General features: G+C 37.2%; 1 protein-coding gene across 3 annotated transcripts in view; it reads left to right on the top strand.

Moving 5' to 3' along the window:
• PLCB1 (phospholipase C beta 1) overlaps positions 1–19354 on the top strand; it is a 694965-nt gene that overhangs the window by 445614 nt on the left and 229997 nt on the right. For all 3 annotated transcript variants that reach the window (XM_059039231.2, XM_059039234.2, XM_059039236.2), the window contains exon 4: positions 16385–16522. In XM_059039231.2, coding sequence (XP_058895214.1) covers positions 16385–16522 — 138 coding nt within the window. The remainder of the gene's footprint in view (positions 1–16384; positions 16523–19354) is intronic.

Here is a 19354-nt window from a genome sequence, read left to right as displayed (position 1 = left end):
ACATGTGAATAGCCAATAAATAAAGAGATACCCTCACAAGTAATTTTTAAAACAAATAAAAACAGTAAAAAGATATTATTTTTCTTCCAGTAGACTGCCAAAATGCAAAAATGGCCAATAACCCATGTTTGTGACCTCATCTGCTATTTGTGGGGCTGTAAACTAGTAAAGACTCTTTAGAGAGCATCTGGCAATATGTATCACAAGTTAAACATGGATACCCTTGACCCTGCAGTTACCTGCCTAGGAATTTATCTCAAACAGATCTTCAGTCAAGTACATGATAATGTAGATACAAAGATGTTTGTTAAAGCATCATTTATAATAAAAACTTGTCCAATACAAAAGATATATTAAATAAATTACGGTACATCTATATAATGGGAGGCTGCAGGATCAATTAAAAAGGCAATATATACCTGTATTTATATAAACATTTCATTAATATATTAAGTGGCCAAGTTAAAAATAAATATGTGTAGTTTGGTCTCATTTATTTACAATTATTTGGATATTTGAGTATGTGTCTAAGTAGAGACGTAGTTTATTTTTTTCACATTTTATTGGAGTATAATTGCTTTACAATGTTGTGTTCGTTTCTGCTGTACAACAAAGTGAATCAGCTATATGTATACATATATCCCCATATCCTCTCCCTCTTGAGCCTCCCTCCCACCCTTCCTATCCCACCCCTCTAGGTCATCACAAAGTATCGAGCTGATCTCCCTGTGCTATGCAGCAGCTTACCACGAGCCATCCATTTTACATTTGGTAGTGTATATATGTCAATGCTACTCTCTTGCTCTGTCCCAGCTTCCCCTTCCCCCACTGTGTCCTCAAATCTGTTCTCTATGTCTGCGTCTTTATTCCTGCCATGCCACTAGGGTCATCAGTACCATTTTTTTAGAGTCCATATATATGCATTAGCATATGGTACTTGTTTTTTTCTTTCTTACTCCACTCTGTACGACAGACTCTAGGTCCATCCATCTCACTACAAATAACTCAGTTTCGTTCCTTTTTATGGCTGAGTAATATTCCATTGTATATATGTGCCACATCTTCTTTATCCATTCATCTGTCAATGGACATTTAGGTGCTGCCATGTCCTGGCTATTGTAAATAGTGCTGCAATGAACATTGTGGTACATGTATCTTTTTTTTTTTTTTTTTTTTTTTTTTTTTTGCGGTATGCGGGCCTCTCACTATTGTGGCCTCTCCCATTGCGGAGCACAGGCTCTGGACATGCAGGCTCAGTGGCCATGGCTCACAGGCCCAGCCACTCCACGGCATGTGGGATCTTCCCTGGACCAGCGCACAAACCCGTGTCCCTTGCATCGGCAGGTGGACCCTCAACAACTGCGCCACCAGGGAAGCCCATACACGTATATTTTTGAATTATGGTTTTCTCAGGGTGCATGCCCAGTAGTGGTATTGCTGGGTCATATGGTAGCTCGGTTTTTAATTTCTTAAGGAACCTCCATACTGTTCTCCATAATGGCTGTATCAATTTACATTCCTATCAACAGTGCAGCAGGGTTACCTTTAGAGAAATGTTTAGAACTACGCAGTTCAACTTGCCAACCAGTGGCCTCACATGATTATTTAAATTTAAATTAATTTAAATCAGATTAAATTAAATTAGATTAAAAATTAGCTTCCTCAATTGCAATAGACACATATCTATAGGCACTTGTGGCTAATGGCTACCATATTGGACAGCACAGATACAGAACAATGCCATCAACACAGAAAGTTGTATTAGGCAACACTGATGTAGAAAGATGTCTTCCAACATGTTTTCAGTGGTTGCTTCTGGGTGGTAGAATTCAGAGTTAATTTTGTTTCATTATCCTTTGCTAAATTCCTTGAATTTTTTATGTGTATGCAATATCTTCATATTCAGAAGTTATTTTCATCTGAAAAAAGAAACAGCATCTTACAATGTAGATATGAGCATTGCTAATAGTTTGCTATATTTCCTCTAAGAGCTCTCTGTACTTACAGTTGCACACAATTAACACCATGTGTACAAGTTCTTAGCGTTGCTTTCATACATAATATTATACCATCAACATGATTTTTAAAAGCTGCATAGAATTCCATCCTATGTGCTTAAGTGATTTTTGTTTTACATGTTGCCTTAAAAATATTACTAAAATATTTAAGAGTTTTGCATATCACTTGGATTTGGGGAAATCAAATTCATAATGAAATTCATAGTTCATTTGTTATAGTTACATAAACATCTAATATATCACACTTTGAAGATGCTTTTTTTGTTCTAAATCACTATTCAAAACCATCCTCATAAAACATAATAGCCTTAGAAATCAGTGTTTTTGATGAAGTACCTTTATAATTCAATCACCCACTTCCACTATTGAATGTAACAATGCACAGAAATCTTTGTTAACATCTGTCTTCTGTGGAGACTTATCCAAAATGTATCACCTCTCAAGTTGTTCTTTAAATGTACATACTTCATTTGGCTTCCTGGGGCTACATTTTGATAAATATAAAATGATTTTAATGATGTGAATCAAAGGGAAAAATAATATTTGAGGGATTAAAGAACAATGACCCCAAATCCATGGAAGAGGTGAAAGTGTAACAAATCCACATGGCATCTTACTCTGCAGGTTGTTTTTGCTGTATTTAGAATTCTATCCAGAATAAAACTGAAATCAGGGGCTCTGTTTCTGTAGCCATTCTCTGGTAGATAAGACTTTTGCAATTGGATTTATGATCTGCAAATAGGAATAGTCTCCAAAGCACCTCAGACTTAGCGTATTAAAAACCCAGCTCAAAAAAATAAATAAATAAATAAAAAATAAAACCCCAGCTCATTACCATACCATCTACTCCCCCCAAACGTATTCTTTCTCCAGGTGTCCCTGTGTCTCTTGGCTACACCTACACCACGTCTCAGTTGTTCAGAACCTCTAACACCTCGATCTCTTCAATCCCAATACCCAATCCAACATCAGGTCAAGCTAGTTTTGCCTCTTCCGTGTCTTTCAAATCTGTCCAGCTACACCACGATGCCCCTGAAATGCTGCAAGTGCCTCCCTTCCAATCTGTCCTCTATATTCTAGCAAATCACACCCTGTTCTTCCTCTGCTTGAACCCATTCAATGGCTCCCCTTTCTTCAAAGGCTTAGAACTCCCTAAGCAGCACAGACCATACCTCTTAGTATAGTCTGGCTCCCTACCTATCTCCCAGGTTCATTTCACCCAAGCTCCCTTCCCGCTTTGAACTTTCTCTTACTTTGAACTTTCTCTTACTTGATCATCTTCCTCCACTCACAAGGCATTTACATATGCTGTTTCCCCTGACTGAAGGGCTTCTCACTACTCTTCCTTCACCTGCTTAAGACTCTTACTCATTTTTCAAATTTTAGTTCATCTAATACTTCTTTAAGGAAGCCCTCCCTTATTCCATTAATTATATCATAACAAGCTCTGTCTTGTTTATTTAGAGACACTTTGATTCATTTAATGCTTGTGTCCTCACCAGATTATAAATATCACCAAGGTGTATAGTATCTGTTTTTTTCCCTAATGTAGCTTCATCAACCAGCACCATACCAGGTAAACAGCAGGTATTTATAAGCATTTGTTCACGGGATGAATAAAGAACTTGTGGCAGTTGCCCACAAACACTAAGAACACTCTAAATGTTCTTCCACAAAGGAGCCTTTGGAACATCTGTCAATAGCAGAGTGTCTCTAGACAACCAGATTCTCTACTGAGGAGAAAACCATGCTAGTCATTGTACTTTGGAGTGAAATGCTCTTATTACATTTCACTTTGAGTTCGATTATAATTGTATTTGAAGGTGAGAGTTCAGGACCCAGCCCTATAGATTTAGAGCTCAGGAAGCTGGGATCTACCCAACAGAACCATTCTAGGGGAGTACCCAGAGTGAGGTCCCCTTACATGTGTCAGATAAGGCCCGAGGAGAGCGATCTGTGACAATACAGCAATTGCGAAGCAATCTCCAGGCAGGAAGAAAACCAGAAAGAAGCTAAAATAGATAAATTGATGCCTATAAAGATTTGGGGGTGATGCTGTTCAAACGGTCACATTTCCCTATTTCCCAGAAGCATAGCAGTCTCTTTTAACTTTTTAAAATTTTTAAAAATATATGTACCCGGGGCTTCCCTGGTGGCGCAGTGGTTGAGAGTCCGCCTGCCGATGCAGGGTACACGGGTTCGTGCCCCGGTCCGGGAAGATCCCACATGCCGCACAGCGGCTGGGCCCGTGAGCCATGGCCGCTGAGCCTGCGCGTCCGGAGCCTATGCTCCGCAACGGGAGAGGCCACAACAGTGAGAGGCCCGCATACCGCAAAAAAAAAAAAAAAAAAAAAAAAAAAAAATATATATATATATATATATATATATATATATATATATATATATGTACCCTTTAAAAAAAAATATTCTATCAACTTACACTCCACTCACAGTGAAACATTTTTTTAGATGATTAAGTTTATTTATTTATTTATTTATTGGCTGTGTTGTGTCTTCGTTTCTGTGCGAGGGCTTTCTCTAGTTGCGGCAAGCAGGGGCCACTCTTCATCGGGGTGCGCGGGCCTATCACTATTGTGGCCTCTCTCGTTGAGGAGCACAAGCCCCAGACGCGCAGGCTCAGTAGTTGTGGCTCACGGGCCCAATTGCTCCGCGGCATGTCTTTCAAATTTTACAGACCACCTCTGGACACAACCAGTGATGAGCTGGAGCCAGCTCATACCAGTTCATGATAGTCAATTGTTAAAATTTTGGTAAATGTGCTACTGGCTGTTAAACACAGCCATTATTATAAATTAAATAAGATGAATTTGCAACTAAATAAATTATATTAAAAGAAAGGTAATAAAAACTCATCACTTTCTATTTATTTTGTTATATTTTATGATTATCTATGATCTTGAGGCTATTTACAGCTCTTGTATCTGTACAGTGAAATATTATATAATAGTGTGCTACATCTGTAGCACATCTGTACATATCTTTCCACTTCTAAATCCAATGATGTTATTTGGGTAGTTTGAAATTGGCTATAGTGGCAGTATTTACCTCATGAAAAGTGGTAAGTGCTACAATTCAGGGATATGGGGGGTTTTGTTCTTGTTGTTTGTTTTCTTGAGTTTTGGGGTTTTGTTGGGTTTTTTTCCTTTGAAAGCCTTAAACATGTACCAGCATACCATGAGAGGCGTCCTATTCATGGCTCAGTGCAATCCATTTTTTGTACTTAATTGTTGAAATTAGCCAACAATGCTAGGAAATCACTAGATTGAAGTGAAACTCAGAGCGAATCTTCCAATATCTTCTACAGTATATTTCGCAAGAAGGTATCAAGTGGGAATCGTTAAAGAAAAGAAAGGGAAGTGCATGAATCCTCTTACTCCCACTTTGTAGACTATTCTGTTTCTTGAGTCCCTAAGTCAGTGTTTGCTATGAATTAATCATAAAGCAAGTATTTGAATGAATTGGAGAACTCAAGAAGTGAAATAATTTGAGTTGATCCTTGACAGTAGGATGATTTCTCTTTATAGGAAACTGGGTTACATTACAGTTCATCCTAAAATAGTCCATGCCTTAAATGTTGTCTTCTTAAGATGATATAAAAACATTTAGTTTGCCAGTTTCCGAAGGCTTTACAAAATCCCCCGGGGAATACTTTCATAAGGGAGAGAAAAGCTAACTGAGTGGGAAGGAGGGAAAAGGTGAAAAGAGGGATAAATGATATTTGAGAACAAAGTTAAAATAAATTACTTCAAAACTGATTAGTGCAGGTCGACAAGTAAAATGCAAAGAATTGGCTACTAATGTCCTGGGAATACTTACTTATTTTTTTGTACAATTTTTGTAAAAGTTTGAGAGCTTCATAACTCATTGAATTGTTTTTACATTCCTGTTTAGAATTGTACTAGCAATCTTGGCGATACTGTAATGGCATGAAGATATTATTAACCTGCCTGATTTTACTAACTAGACACATTCAAATAACTCTCAAGATAATTGTTTTCTCATGGAAAGTTGAGGCCTTAGAGAGGACAACTTTAGTCTACATGTGTAATGTTGGATTATTTTGTTGGATGGATATCAAATAATTTTAGAAGACATTTTCTTACTTTCAAAGAGAAGCACACACATAAAAAGGCATATTTAAAACAGGGCTTATTTAGATGCTATTTGTTATTTCTTATAAAAGTAGACATCAGACCTCCTCCAGACTTTGAATTATAAAGAGCTTTATATACCTGTGTTTCTGAAGGAATAATACATTATTGATCTTTATTCATTATGGAATATAGTTAACTCACTTATCTAGAGTAACAGAAAATAAAAGATATACATAAAACAAGAGATAAATGTGAAAATCAAATAATATTTAATCTTGAAATATTTTTAGAACCTTTAGTGGACATACATTCATATCTATATTTAGACACTGCTAGATAACTTATCTATTTACTGCAAACTCCTTTAGTTACCTATAGCAAATTAACAGGAAAATTTCTGTCCTTTAAGCTCCCATATCCCTTTTATAATTTTAATACAAAAAAGATAAACAGCTGACAATCTTTCACTGCTATTTTTCATGTCATACTTAAATTAATTACATCAGTCACCACAAAAATATGTGACATCTTTCTTTACACGTCACACAGTACAGTTTTTTTGTTTTTTTTGTTGTATGTGGGCCTCTCACTGTTGTAGCCTCTCCCGTTGCGGAGCACAGGCTCCGGACACGCAGGCCCAGCGGCCATGGCTCACGGGCCCAGCCACTCCGCGGCATGTGGGATCCTCCCAGACCGGGGCACGAACCCGTGTCCCCTGCATCGGCGGGCAGACTCTCAACCACTGCACCACCAGGGAAGCCCCACAGTACAGTTTGAAGATTCAATTTTGATTACCACACTAATGCTTTAAGGTGAGAAGACATTATTATCATCCATACTGAGTAAAAACTAAGCTGAAACTCAGAGAAAAAAGTTGCCTAATTTTCAAAGCTAGTTGAACACAGGAGCCAGAAACATAAAAGTTCTAGAAATGTCTTTTAGCACTCTTTAAATTATGCTTCCCATGGAAGAGCAAATTAAGTTAAATATAAAAGTGTGTGTTTAAATGTAATATAATAAATAGATACAAATGTAAATACAAATATATGTCTTGCTTGATAAGTCACAAAGTAAGTAAATATATATATATAATATATATATAATATATATATATTTGTAGTAACATGTTCTGGTGTTCACAAGAAATTAAATTATTCAGTAGATGCCCCTATATTGTCTTTCATTTTCAGGCTGTTGATTTATTTTTCACATACTCACAGCTTGTTATGTGCTGCCCTGAGCACTTAACATATAATTATTCATTTATTCCTGTAACAAAGAAACTGAGTCATAGAAGTATTAAGAAAACTCACGAGGTTACATTGCTTTTAATTGGCGCATCTGAAACTCAGAGTCAGATAGACAGGATACAATTTCTGCTGTCTCCCTCAAAGTGTCAGAAGTCCTTGGCATCTATGCTAAGCACATGGATTTTCCAGAAACTGCAAAGGGAGCATTGTTTGGGTTTGTCATTGCTAAGGAATTGTTGGGCCTTTTTTTTTTAATATGCTTGATTTTCACTTCTGTTCTGAGGTTTCAGAAGCCCCTTTGGTGCCCTCTAATTTTATCAAATACCGTATAAGGAGGCAGGTCCCACAACAAAACAGGAAAAAGAATATCTCACCAATTAAAGGACTCACGGACCAGAGAGAGCTTAGTAAATATTATCTGCATTCTTTTAACAAACAGGCCTCATTATTCTAAAACTTGGAAACAATGATAATGAAACTTACCCAGAAGCACCACGCTCCCCCTCAACCCACCCCACCCCCCAAAATGTAATGCACGTCACCCGCTCTGTGGGGGATTTTAACCAGGAAGGAACATATGAGGGCTAATTGCCTGCTTTGCACACACCCCTAGCCCTCAGGACATGTGGCTTTTTATGCACTGGAGTGGAAATGACTGTGCATACGAATTTTGCTGGGAGTTAGGTGGTTGCATGTGTCACAGAAGGCCTGGGGAGAGTTTGAAACATGAATGACAAGCTATCTATACTTTAGAATTTTTAAGTTTGACAAATACTGACTCGATGAGGAAGAGGAAGCTCACTTCTTTTCCCACTGACTTTTTTTTAAAAAAACTGCTCTATATTTCATGCACTTTGACTTTCAGTAAAGATTACTGTACAAATGATGATTGAACTTGGATGTTTGGCTTCCATTCTTTCCTAGCAAGACAAGTGGTGCCACTAGACCATATTTCTTTCCTATTTTAATTTCACATTTGGATTATTTTGTATCTTTAGGAACTGCCTAAAATATCACTAAGGGAGATGACTTGAATGGATGCTGATTTATTCAAGTTTATTCTGCCATTTGAAATATTTGCACTATTTTTATATCAACTCCATCAAATTGGCTATGCTTTTTAACACAATGTGATACAGAGAGGGCTTAGACTTTATGATCCACTGTACCTGGTGGCAAATCTTCCTTGCCCCATTTTACTAAACTGGGCAAATTACTTTACCCACCCCCAAACCTCAGAGTTCTCATTTGCAAACTGAGGGGAAGAAAAACATAGCTACCTTTCAGCATTAGTTTGCAGATGAAACAGAGGGAAAAATATAGAACAGCTAGGATGGTGCTGACAAACGATTACTAATTAGAACTTACTGTGGCTATATTTATTATTTTTTATAGAGAACTGATCAGTTAGGAGTCTAAATCTATTTGCCCTAATGAAATTCCTTCAAATTTAGATCCCATAGAATACATGAAGATTAATCAATCAATATCAGGACCAAATTTTATTTCTTACAGTCATTCCTTCAACAGCGTAACAGACATTTTCTGTGCACTCATATTCCACTGACCCACCCCAGCGTTTACCTGTAGAGTTCCTACATAGTCCTGAGAATGTTTTCTGGCTGTAATGCAAGGGAGTGGGCATCCCAGGAGAGACGCTCCATCAACAAGAGATGGGAGATGACAGATCAGTACTCCAGTTTCCAGGATTCTTGGGGGTGTGTTCACACTGTCTTAGGTTGGCACTGGTTGGCTTGAGCCTCGGTTGCCCAAAGTGGTAATCTGCTCTATATCCTACATACTGTAAACATAAAGAAAGCTATTGGCTTTCTTTCCTCCTTGTCTTACTCTCTCATTGTACTTCCTGTGATCACCTCCAAAGTAATGTATCAATACTTGCCCCCAGATCATTGACTCAGGTCTCTTTCTGAAGCATCAAGACAAGCATCCTATTAGCTGAGCATGTGTACCTAGGAACCTAGCTCAGATAATGCAACTTCTTGAAATAACAGCATTTGTGCAGCTCTAACAAGTATCACTTGGACATCTCTACATTCTGGGACTTACTTGTTCCCAGGAATCTAGGCACCTTATTTTATTTATTTTTTATTTTATTTATTTATTTATTTTTTTTTTAATTTTTTTTTTTTTTTTGCGGTACGCGGGCCTCTCACTGTTGTGGCTTCCTCTCCCGTTGCGGAGCACAGGCTCCGGACGCGCAGGCTCAGCGGCCATGGCTCACGGGCCCAGCCATTCCGCGGCATGTGGGATCCTCCCGGACCGGGGCACGAACCTGTGTCCCCTGCATCGGCAGGCGGACTCTCAACCACTGCGCCACCAGGGAAGCCCTAGGCACCTTATTTTAATCCCCTTTTTCTTCTCCTTCTGAGTGTCAGCTGGCTGAACGCCTCCAGCACCCACTTCCTCTTTCTCTTCATTTTTTGAAACTACTGTAGCTTTGAAACTACGTTAAAACCACATCCTGAGCTTGTTCACTGAAAGGAAGAAAACCTCAAGCAGTTAAATTTTACGTTAATCACTAGAAAGCTAGTTGGAGATTTTCCTTGGATTTATATCTCTCTCCTCTGTAGCCATTCCCAAGGATAAACAAAATTTTAGCTGCATGGATATGCCTATGATCGAGGGGAGTATTTTTCAGGGTGATTGCGTTTACATTTCTTCTAAACTATTTTCTTTCTTTTAGATTTGAACAGTCTGTTAGTTTTTAGCTCAATAAACTCATGTCTGGCATCTTCAGGACACTTTATTTTGGATGGAGATGCATAGCCAGGCCAACTAACTTTATTCTTCTCCTCCAATAGATTTTTTTACTTGTACATGGAGGCCTCCCATGAGTGCAGTGAAGACTGTGTATACAACTTCATCACCACTCTATCCAAACAAGTATAAATAATCATGTTACGATAATGCCTCTGTGAGATATGAAGGACTGTACTGCTCTTTTTCTTTCTAGTATGTGCCCATAGTCACTCTTCTTTGTCATAGTCAGTCTGTTCTCCCTTTGTTATTCCCTCCATCTAAAGAAATAGCTGAAAAATATTCAAGCCACCCCCGTCCTCACTTACAGGAAAAAATGGATAAACAACGTCCTCCAAGTCTTTCCCTCTGTGTAGGAGAATGTTCATGACACCGCATTTCAGAGTTAAAAATCCATGCAAGTGGAAACTGTTTTATCTAAAAAGGCTTGCTGGCTGTGTGAGCTGCCTAAACTACTGGTATAACCTGAAGAGAATAGTATTCCTCATGACGTTCATAAAAAAGAGCAAAACTTTTGCAATGAGAGGTGTGAGAATAAGTATTGATTCGAGGGGTTTGTTCATCTATTTTTTATTTTCCAAAAGGCAAACACTAAATTCAAAACCTTGATGGAAACCCACCCTTGACATAAATTTATATCTTTCCTTCACAACAGATTTAAATAAAGCATAAACATGCTAATGTCATTTTAATCTAACAAGGAATCTATCTCTTTCATTTCTGGCTGCTGTACTGAGTGTTAATAGAAAGACTTTTATATGCCTGGTTCTTTATCTGAATGATGGATTAAAGTTACATCTATATAATTTTAATTCACATCAAAAATATTGTATTAAGTGCTGGGAATAAAATTAACCTAATACGTAAATTGTTCAATAAGCCTAACATCCAGTAGAGATATATTTTATGGGGATGAAAAATGAGTGAGGTATATTTTCTGCACCAAGAATGTTTTTGGTATCAAAATGAAATCTAAGGTCTTGAAAGATTTTTTTTATTTTGCATATATCTGACATACAAATAAAATAGCTTTTCTTTGAAAGTCATATATTTTAAGGAATGAAGGTTGAAACTGGGATTTGACTCTTTTAAAAAGCATCTTTTAGCATGTGATTATCCTTTTTATTAATTTCTATTTTGTAGAATGATATAATTATAGTAATGCATACTTGTGTCTCGGGTGTAGATGGGTCTTGACTTCCTTCAGTTGCCTATTACCTGGAAATGGGAATCATTAATCTGAGCAACTTCACTTTCTTTGCAGCAGAACTGAAGTAATTTAATCACGAATCCCAATGATTAAGAGAAAATGAACTTATTTAGTCAGGCAGTCTCTATTTTGTAACTCTTATGGGAATGAATAGAGATGATCCTGCACTTAACATTAAAATTATACTTAAATTATAGCTGCCAGGATTCTTAGTTGGTCTGGCTAATTCCAATGGTGGAGACACATGTAGGATATTCTCTGGGGAAAGCAGGCCTGAGTGCCAGCTTAGTGAAACTATGAAATTCCAAGTTCACCTCACCTCACCTCTTTTTTTTTCTTTTCTGAGCTATATTCTTTAGTGTTTTGCAACAGAGAAATTGGACATTTTTATAGAGTTGTGGGGATAGCTTGTGTTCTTTGTAAAATTTTCAAAGAATTTATATCATTGCAGGGACCAAGAAATATGTTTGAATTTGGCAGTAACCTACGTAGTAAATCCTTTTCTGAAAACTGGTCAGGAGGTTCAATCAATGAGAAACAGAGATAAGATTCCTTAGTAGAATAGAGTTTGGGAAGAGGGTGGTATTTCTGCAAACTGTCTATAGGTTTTTGTTATTGTTACAACATACTTTGATTTTGTTTGTTTTTGAAATGCAGCCACTCATATCCCCAGACCTGAGAAACAACCCCCGAGAGGCAACCATTTTTTAGACATATTTACTTTATTTTTTTGTTTGTTTTTGTTTTTGTTTTGGCCATCCCACGTGGCTTGTGGGATCTTAGTTCCCAACCAGAGATTGAACCCGGGCAGTGAAAGCACCGAGTCCTAACCACTGGACTGCCAGGGAACTCCCTAGACATGTTTACTTTAAATCCTTCCACTTACAAGTTTCTCCAAACACTGGGTGCCTTTGCTGTTTATTCTTCTAGATAATTTTCCCCTTTTGCCTATTCTCTGAGGGGCTCCTTTGCTGAAAACAACTGAGGGCAACTTTTGGTACTTGAAAGGACAGATATCTTTTCCAAGTATACCTTTCACATAACAATCTGCTCAGTAATGAGGAATGAGATTTGAAGCCACCACATCAGCTTGGGATGTTGTGTTCAAAATAGAAAACAGTACAGGTAAAAAGAAAAGTGAAGTCATGTCTTAAGAGAGATTTCTAACATAACCATGTTTGGTGTTGATAAAAATGAAATAGATGAAGAAAAGGTAGAATTTTAAAGAGAAATAAAATGATTAATGATGGAAAAGAAAGTAAAATGTAGTTTAAAATTAGTATGATCGGGCTTCCCTGGTGGCACAGTGGTTGAGAATCCGCCTGCCGATGCAGGAGACACGGGTTCGTGCCCTGGTCCGGGAAGATCCCACATGCCGCGGAGCAACTAAGCCCGTGAGCCATGGCCGCAGAGCCTCTGCGTCCGGAGCCTGTGCTCCGCAACGGGAGAGGCCACAACAGTGAGAGGCCCGCATACCGCAAAAAAAAAATAAATAAATAAATAAATAAATAAATAAATAAAATTAGTATGATCCATCAACAAGAAAAGGTATTAGTAAGAAAGTTGCTTGTTATGTATCTAAAGGACTTCTCTGCTTGCTTTCAGAACTACATAACTTTAAAATATTGTGGTTTCTCTTGAATTTCTAAATTTTATTTCTAAAATTTCTTGCTCCTCCAGTTCATGCTCAATACTTTTTATAAATTTATTATTGATATATAAATGTTAAACTATCTCAGCTGCAGACAGATATATAACAATGAACCCTCAAATACCTACCCCTCATATTCAGTCATCATCATCATTTTGCCAGCCTGAATTATCTTCCCAATCCCATATATATATATATATATATATATATATATATATATATATATATATATATATATATATATATATGTAACCAGTAAACCATTAGTTGGAAAACTTAGCAGAGCTGCCACCAAGAGTTGGTCATCTTTCTCAAAACTTCCTGTTGACTGTCCCTAACAGTATTGTTAGGGACAGTGTGAATCCCAGAATCCCTCTTCCAGAATTATCTTCTATTCTGGGCACCTTCCCTCAGTCCTCTCTACTTGCCCGGGGTTCCTATTTCTCAAGGAAAACTCAAATGAATCCCTGAGCCCCACACCTAGTCCCTGAAGTTCTGAGAGGTGGGCAAAAGTATTTTTAATGGATATGTGAATTAGGCAGCAAAGTAATATAGAAGGAAGAGAAAATACTTGAAAGAGAAAAGAGCCAGAGGGTGAGTCACATGGCTGTCAATGGAAGGAAAGAAAGGATACAAAGTATAGAACGCATTCAATTCCAAATATTGTCCCATGAAATGTTGTAGAACTGAAGATATTGATGGACTTTGTAATCAATGATTTAACACTAGGGATTTATAATGACAAGTTTCAGGTGGTTTCTGAAGTTTATTTTTCTCTTCTAAGTACATACAAAAAAATTTTAAGTACTGATCAAATGTATTTTCTCTTTGAAACTTGCCTCAATGGTGATCAAAACCTGAGATGCAGTTAATTGTTTCACAGAACAGCTGGTATCATTCTTTAATTAGCCTTCACAAAAAGTCCATTCTTTCCGAACATTCTTCTTTAATCTTTCATTAATGGTAAAATGTTAAACATTTCCCTTTTTGCTATGATTGTTTATTTAATATTTTTTTTACTGTGTTCCTCTCCTTTTCTAGGTCATGCAAATTGATACTTTTGTGATAGAATTTGATCTTTCAAGGAGGCCTGATGTTCTTGATAAATTCTCAGCTTGTTAGTCAAGTTGAAGTTTTGATTATATTGGGCACAGCTTTGAAATGGGATTTCCTCTCATCATAACTTACCTGAAAATGTTCCTCTTCATTCGGCCAAACAGAGGAGAAAGTTTTTTTAACTAAAGAGAGAATTAATGTCACCAAATCAAATAACTCAGCTGGAAAGGTTTTGTTGTTTCTTTCTTGGTTTTTTCAAGTTTGCTTTTTCTTTATGAGGGTGCTGTATATAAAAACCTCAGAATGGAGATCAGAATAACCAGCCTAAGTCATTAAGCCCTGTTGGCCCAGCATTTAGCTAAATAAATAAGAATGTAAGTTTATTCCTTGCTCAGAAGCTGGCTGAAAATTTGCTAAGTGATTGATTTGATGCTAATTTTCTGCATGAAGCTCTTATCTTCTTCAAGGCCTGTATGAAAGGAAAATAAATTCAGCCAAAATGATGGAGCCTTATGTAGATTTTCTTTTGAATTCAGAAAGTTTGGAAACCTCCTTGCCCAGCAGGACTAGATCTCCAAGGGATCCATACTTATGATGTCCCAAAGAAGGCAACTTGCTCTGAAAAGACTGCAGAATTTCTTTATGTCCAAATCCCAGTACTTTTTGAGGATAGAACTGAAATAACATATTCATGGCAGGTGCTGCCATGTGGCTCACTTTAACAGTCCTCTGTGTCAGTGTCCAGTGTGGAGAAAGTCCATGCTGTGACCCTCAGCTAGGTTTCTGCCCCAGCCCTAGGTGGCATTGTTGTATTTTGATTCTGCCAAACCACCCTCTTTATTTCAATGTGTTCGTGAATTGAGGAGAGGGATGAGATTTTGCATTTCAATATGTAATTCTTGGGATGATTGGAGGAAATAAAGGGAGAATTGTGACACATAAAAATGTGTTACTGAATGACAGTATGACAGAAAGAGCTCTTGACTTAGGATCATAAGTCTTTTTTCCAGCTTTATTAAGATATAATTAACACACAATATTGTGTAAGTTTAGGTGCACAGCATGTTGATTTTGTTACATTTATATATTGCAAAATGATTACCACCAGATTGTTAGCTAACGCCTCCATCACCTCACGTAATTATCATTTCTTTTTTGTGGTGAGAGCATTTAAGATCTACTCCCCTAGCATTTTTCCAATATACAATACAATATTATTAACTATAATCACCATGCTATACATTAGATCCCCAGAACTTATCTTATATCTGTAAATTTATACCCTTTGACCAACATCTCCCCATTTTTCCCACCCTCTAGTCCCTGGTAACCACTACTCTAATCTCTGTTACTATAAGTTCAGCTTTTTTAAAATCACATATAAGTGATATCATGTAGTATTTGTCCTTCTCTTTCTGACTTATTTCACTTAGCATAATACCATGAGGATCGGGACTAACCTGGTGGCTCAGTGGTTAAGTCTCCACGCTCCCAATGCAGGGGTCCCAGGTTCTATCCCTAGTCAGGGAACTGTATCCTACATGCATGCCACAACTAAGGAGCCCACCTGCTGCAACTAAGACCCAGCACAACCAAATAAATAAATAAAATTTTAAAATATAATATAAAAAAATACCATGAGGATCTGAGAATCATAAATCGTTATGCAGAAATTCTCTCTTCACAACCTTTGGGCAAGTTATTTCACCTCTCTGGGCCTTTCTGGGTTGAAGGACTTCAACTCATACCAGTTTCTAGTAAGAATAAAAGGCAACTTTACCTAGAGATTATCATACTAAGTGAAGTAAGCCAGACAGAGAAAGACAAATATCATATGATATTGCTTATATATGGAATCTTAAAATGTGATGCAAATGAACTTATTTACAAAACAGAAATTGATCCACAGATGTAGAAAACAAACTTATGGTTACCAAAGAGGAAAGGAGGGGGGAGGGATAATTTAGGAGTTTGAGATTAACATATACACACTACTATATATAAAATAGACGACGAACAAGGACCTACTGCATAGCATGGGGAACTCTACTCAGTTTTTGTAATAACCTATAAGGGAAAAGAATCTGAAAAAGAATATATATACATATATATCTCCAAATCACTTTGCTGTACACCTGAAACTAACACAAGATTGTCAATCAACTATACTTCAATAAAAATTTAATAATTAAAAAAAGAATAAAAGGCAACTTTGTTTTTAAGGCATTCTAATTCTTAATTCTTTCGATATTATGCTCTAAAATCTCTAGCTAAGACTAAATATTTCAACATTTATTATTATCCAGGACCCAAAATTACGTGAACTTCTGGATGTGGGGAACATCGGGCGCCTGGAACATCGCATGATAACAGTGGTGTATGGGCCTGATTTAGTTAACATCTCCCATTTGAACCTTGTGGCTTTCCAAGAAGAAGTGGCCAAGGTATGTGGATTGAAACTTCTGAAGCTTGTCACCTCGATCTGAATTGATATGATATTGTCCTGATTCCTATGAAAGACTTTGAGTTTTTGTCATATTTAGCATGTGTTAAAATTCCATCTAAAAATCATTCTGCTGCAGTAGAAATGTAATTCAAACACTTCCAAGTAATGGCATTGGCTTAGCATAATGGATATTTTAGATTAGAACTAAGGCATTTGATATAATTTCTTTGCAAATGAAAATATAGATGAAACCACATTCCATTTCACCTAAGCATCTTATCCCAACCCATTTTCTCTTAGCCTTACCATCTTCTTTCCATCCCTCTCCTAGAGGGCAGACATTTCAGTACCTATTTAACTTCTTTTACCATGTGCACACTTAACCCATGATTACGCACATAGTAGCTGCTCAATTAATATGAGAAAGAATGAAAAATTTTAAATTTTAAATAACAATTTTAAATAATAATAAATATTTATTCAGCCATGGACTAGAAAGATGAATTAGACATGGCCCTCTCCATTAAGGAGTTGCTAGTTTGCTAAGATAGTGGGCCTTTCAGATGCATACAAAAATAACTAGAACAAAGGCAAGATATATCAAACAAGAAGCTATGAACTTCTGGGAAACTTGGACTCAAGTTTGATGCCTTCCTCTAAAAATGTCCAACTGCCATTAGAAGAGAACTGAAATGAACATATTGAAAGAAAATGTTTCTTTTTCCATGTTTATAATTTATAAGATACTAATGATGATCCTGACCCTTCATACAATTTCTTTCCAGAGTTAAGAATATGAATCTAGGAATACTTTGAAGTCTGCGTATCATGTCTGTGCCCTTACACAGCTTCTCACATCATGGATCAGAGCTATGGGGTCATGTCAGACCAGTGCTCATTGCCTGAGCATTATGATCTATAATTTTTTAAGCCTCAGTGCTCTGACATTTTTTGGAGCTACACCAGATAATCTGACCTGACCTCTAATTCTTTAGTGATTATGGTAGAGGTTTATTTCCAAAAGTTGCATAACATCAACTTCAATTCTTATAATGGAATAAATAAAATGCCCACTAGTTTTGACACACTGAGGTCTTTAGAAACTACTCATCAAGACTGTGTTACAAACCCCATCTATTTTCTCTCTTTAAGAACCAAGTCACCCATTTACTTCTATGGTATAATTTATGCTTGGAGAGAGACTTCTGTTCAATGAAACATTGTCTGCGTGACAGCATTGTACTTGCCTTGCAATCATTCTTATTCTGGTACCTGCTGGTATTCTGTTGAGTGTATACACTTCATTTCTCAATATATTTATGGATGGTTGGATGGATGGATGAATATAGATAAACAAATACTAAATATTTCTAAAATATTTTAAAAATATCATTCCTGAAATACAGTCATATTCAGTTTTTTTTAAAACATGACCAATTCATGATATTCATTAACTCTCAGTTAAACATTCACTAAATGACAGTGACTTTCAGGGAGGCTTTTACTGTGAGTGAATATAGTTTTATATTACAAACCAATCTGCATATCTTGTATTGCATTAAACCTTTGTGTGGTTGAGTTGAAAACATTTTAATTTCTTCCTCTCTCTGGGCTTCTGCTCACTAATTGTCTTTAGGGATTTTGATTACTGAGCCCTGTAGTATTCCCTGTCAGAACTGAATCTATAGACTTTTTCCAGCAGCTACTTGCTTAGTATAATTAATGAAGATACAGAATATGTTTTGCCTTCCCAGACTGTGATATTCTATAAGATATTTTTCCTCCATTGAAATTGCTCAGCCAGAGGGTTAAAATTTGCAAACACCATGTACTCTGAAAACTTAATTTCCACCCTTCTAATTGTCAGCGCTGTCTCATAACATCACACCTTCTGTTCAGTCTCCGGAGCCAACATATCTAGTACCTTGCATAGTGCCAGCACCAAAGGAAACAGTTTCCCTCATTATGTAGAACAGCCGACAGCAACCTAAGCTTCTTTGAAAGTCAAATGTCTTCAGAAAAAATTGTTTACCAAGGGATTCTGGCTCATTCATTCATTCAAACACACATTTGTCAGGTGCCTTCTGTGTTCAGGTGTCAGGGACACAGCATTCTGGAGGAAATAAATAGATAAATCACGATGATGAAGTACACTTACTGTGGGTCAGATGGAGGTCTGTGTGGAAGGATATAGCAGGAGGAGAGGGTATGAGGATGGGAGAAGGGGATTATTTCTTCATGGAGTGCTCAGAGAAGGCAAACATCTGAAGAAAGTTGCTCAATTGCAACAATATCATAGATTCCTGAGAAATCTCTTGAGTCGATTAATTTTTTTTTAATCAGAACCAGGACTTCAGCTTCCCTAAATATATTATTCCAGATTTGTGTGCTTTCTTTCTTACATAAATCATTTGAGATAGAATTTTTTATTTATTCTTTAAGACAAGTGACTCCTTTCAAAGGTGGATTGGGAGAAAACTCTTTCAATTTTTCCCTCCGTAGTTGGACTAAAAGAGTGGTATCTTGGGCTTCCCTGGTGGCGCAGTGGTTGAGAATCCGCCTGCCGATGCAGGAGACACGGGTTCGTGCCCTGGTCCGGGAAGATCCCACATGCCGCGGAGCAACTAAGCCCGTGAGCCATGGCCGCTAGGCCTGCGCGTCCGGAGCCTGTGCTCCGCAACGGGAGAGGCCACAACAGTGAGAGGCCCGCATACCGAAAAAAAAAAAAAAAAAAAAAGAGTGGTATCTTTTGCAATTAAGTAAAAGTCACTCTTCTTGTTATGCAGCATGATTTGCCAACTCTCTGTGTCCTAAAGATCGACTTTCCCTG

This window comes from Kogia breviceps, chromosome 14 (assembly GCF_026419965.1).
Source record: "Kogia breviceps isolate mKogBre1 chromosome 14, mKogBre1 haplotype 1, whole genome shotgun sequence".
Taxonomy (NCBI): Eukaryota; Metazoa; Chordata; class Mammalia; order Artiodactyla; family Physeteridae; genus Kogia; species Kogia breviceps.
Note: the sequence above shows the minus strand (reverse complement) of the source record. Positions and strands in the feature narration are given on the sequence as shown.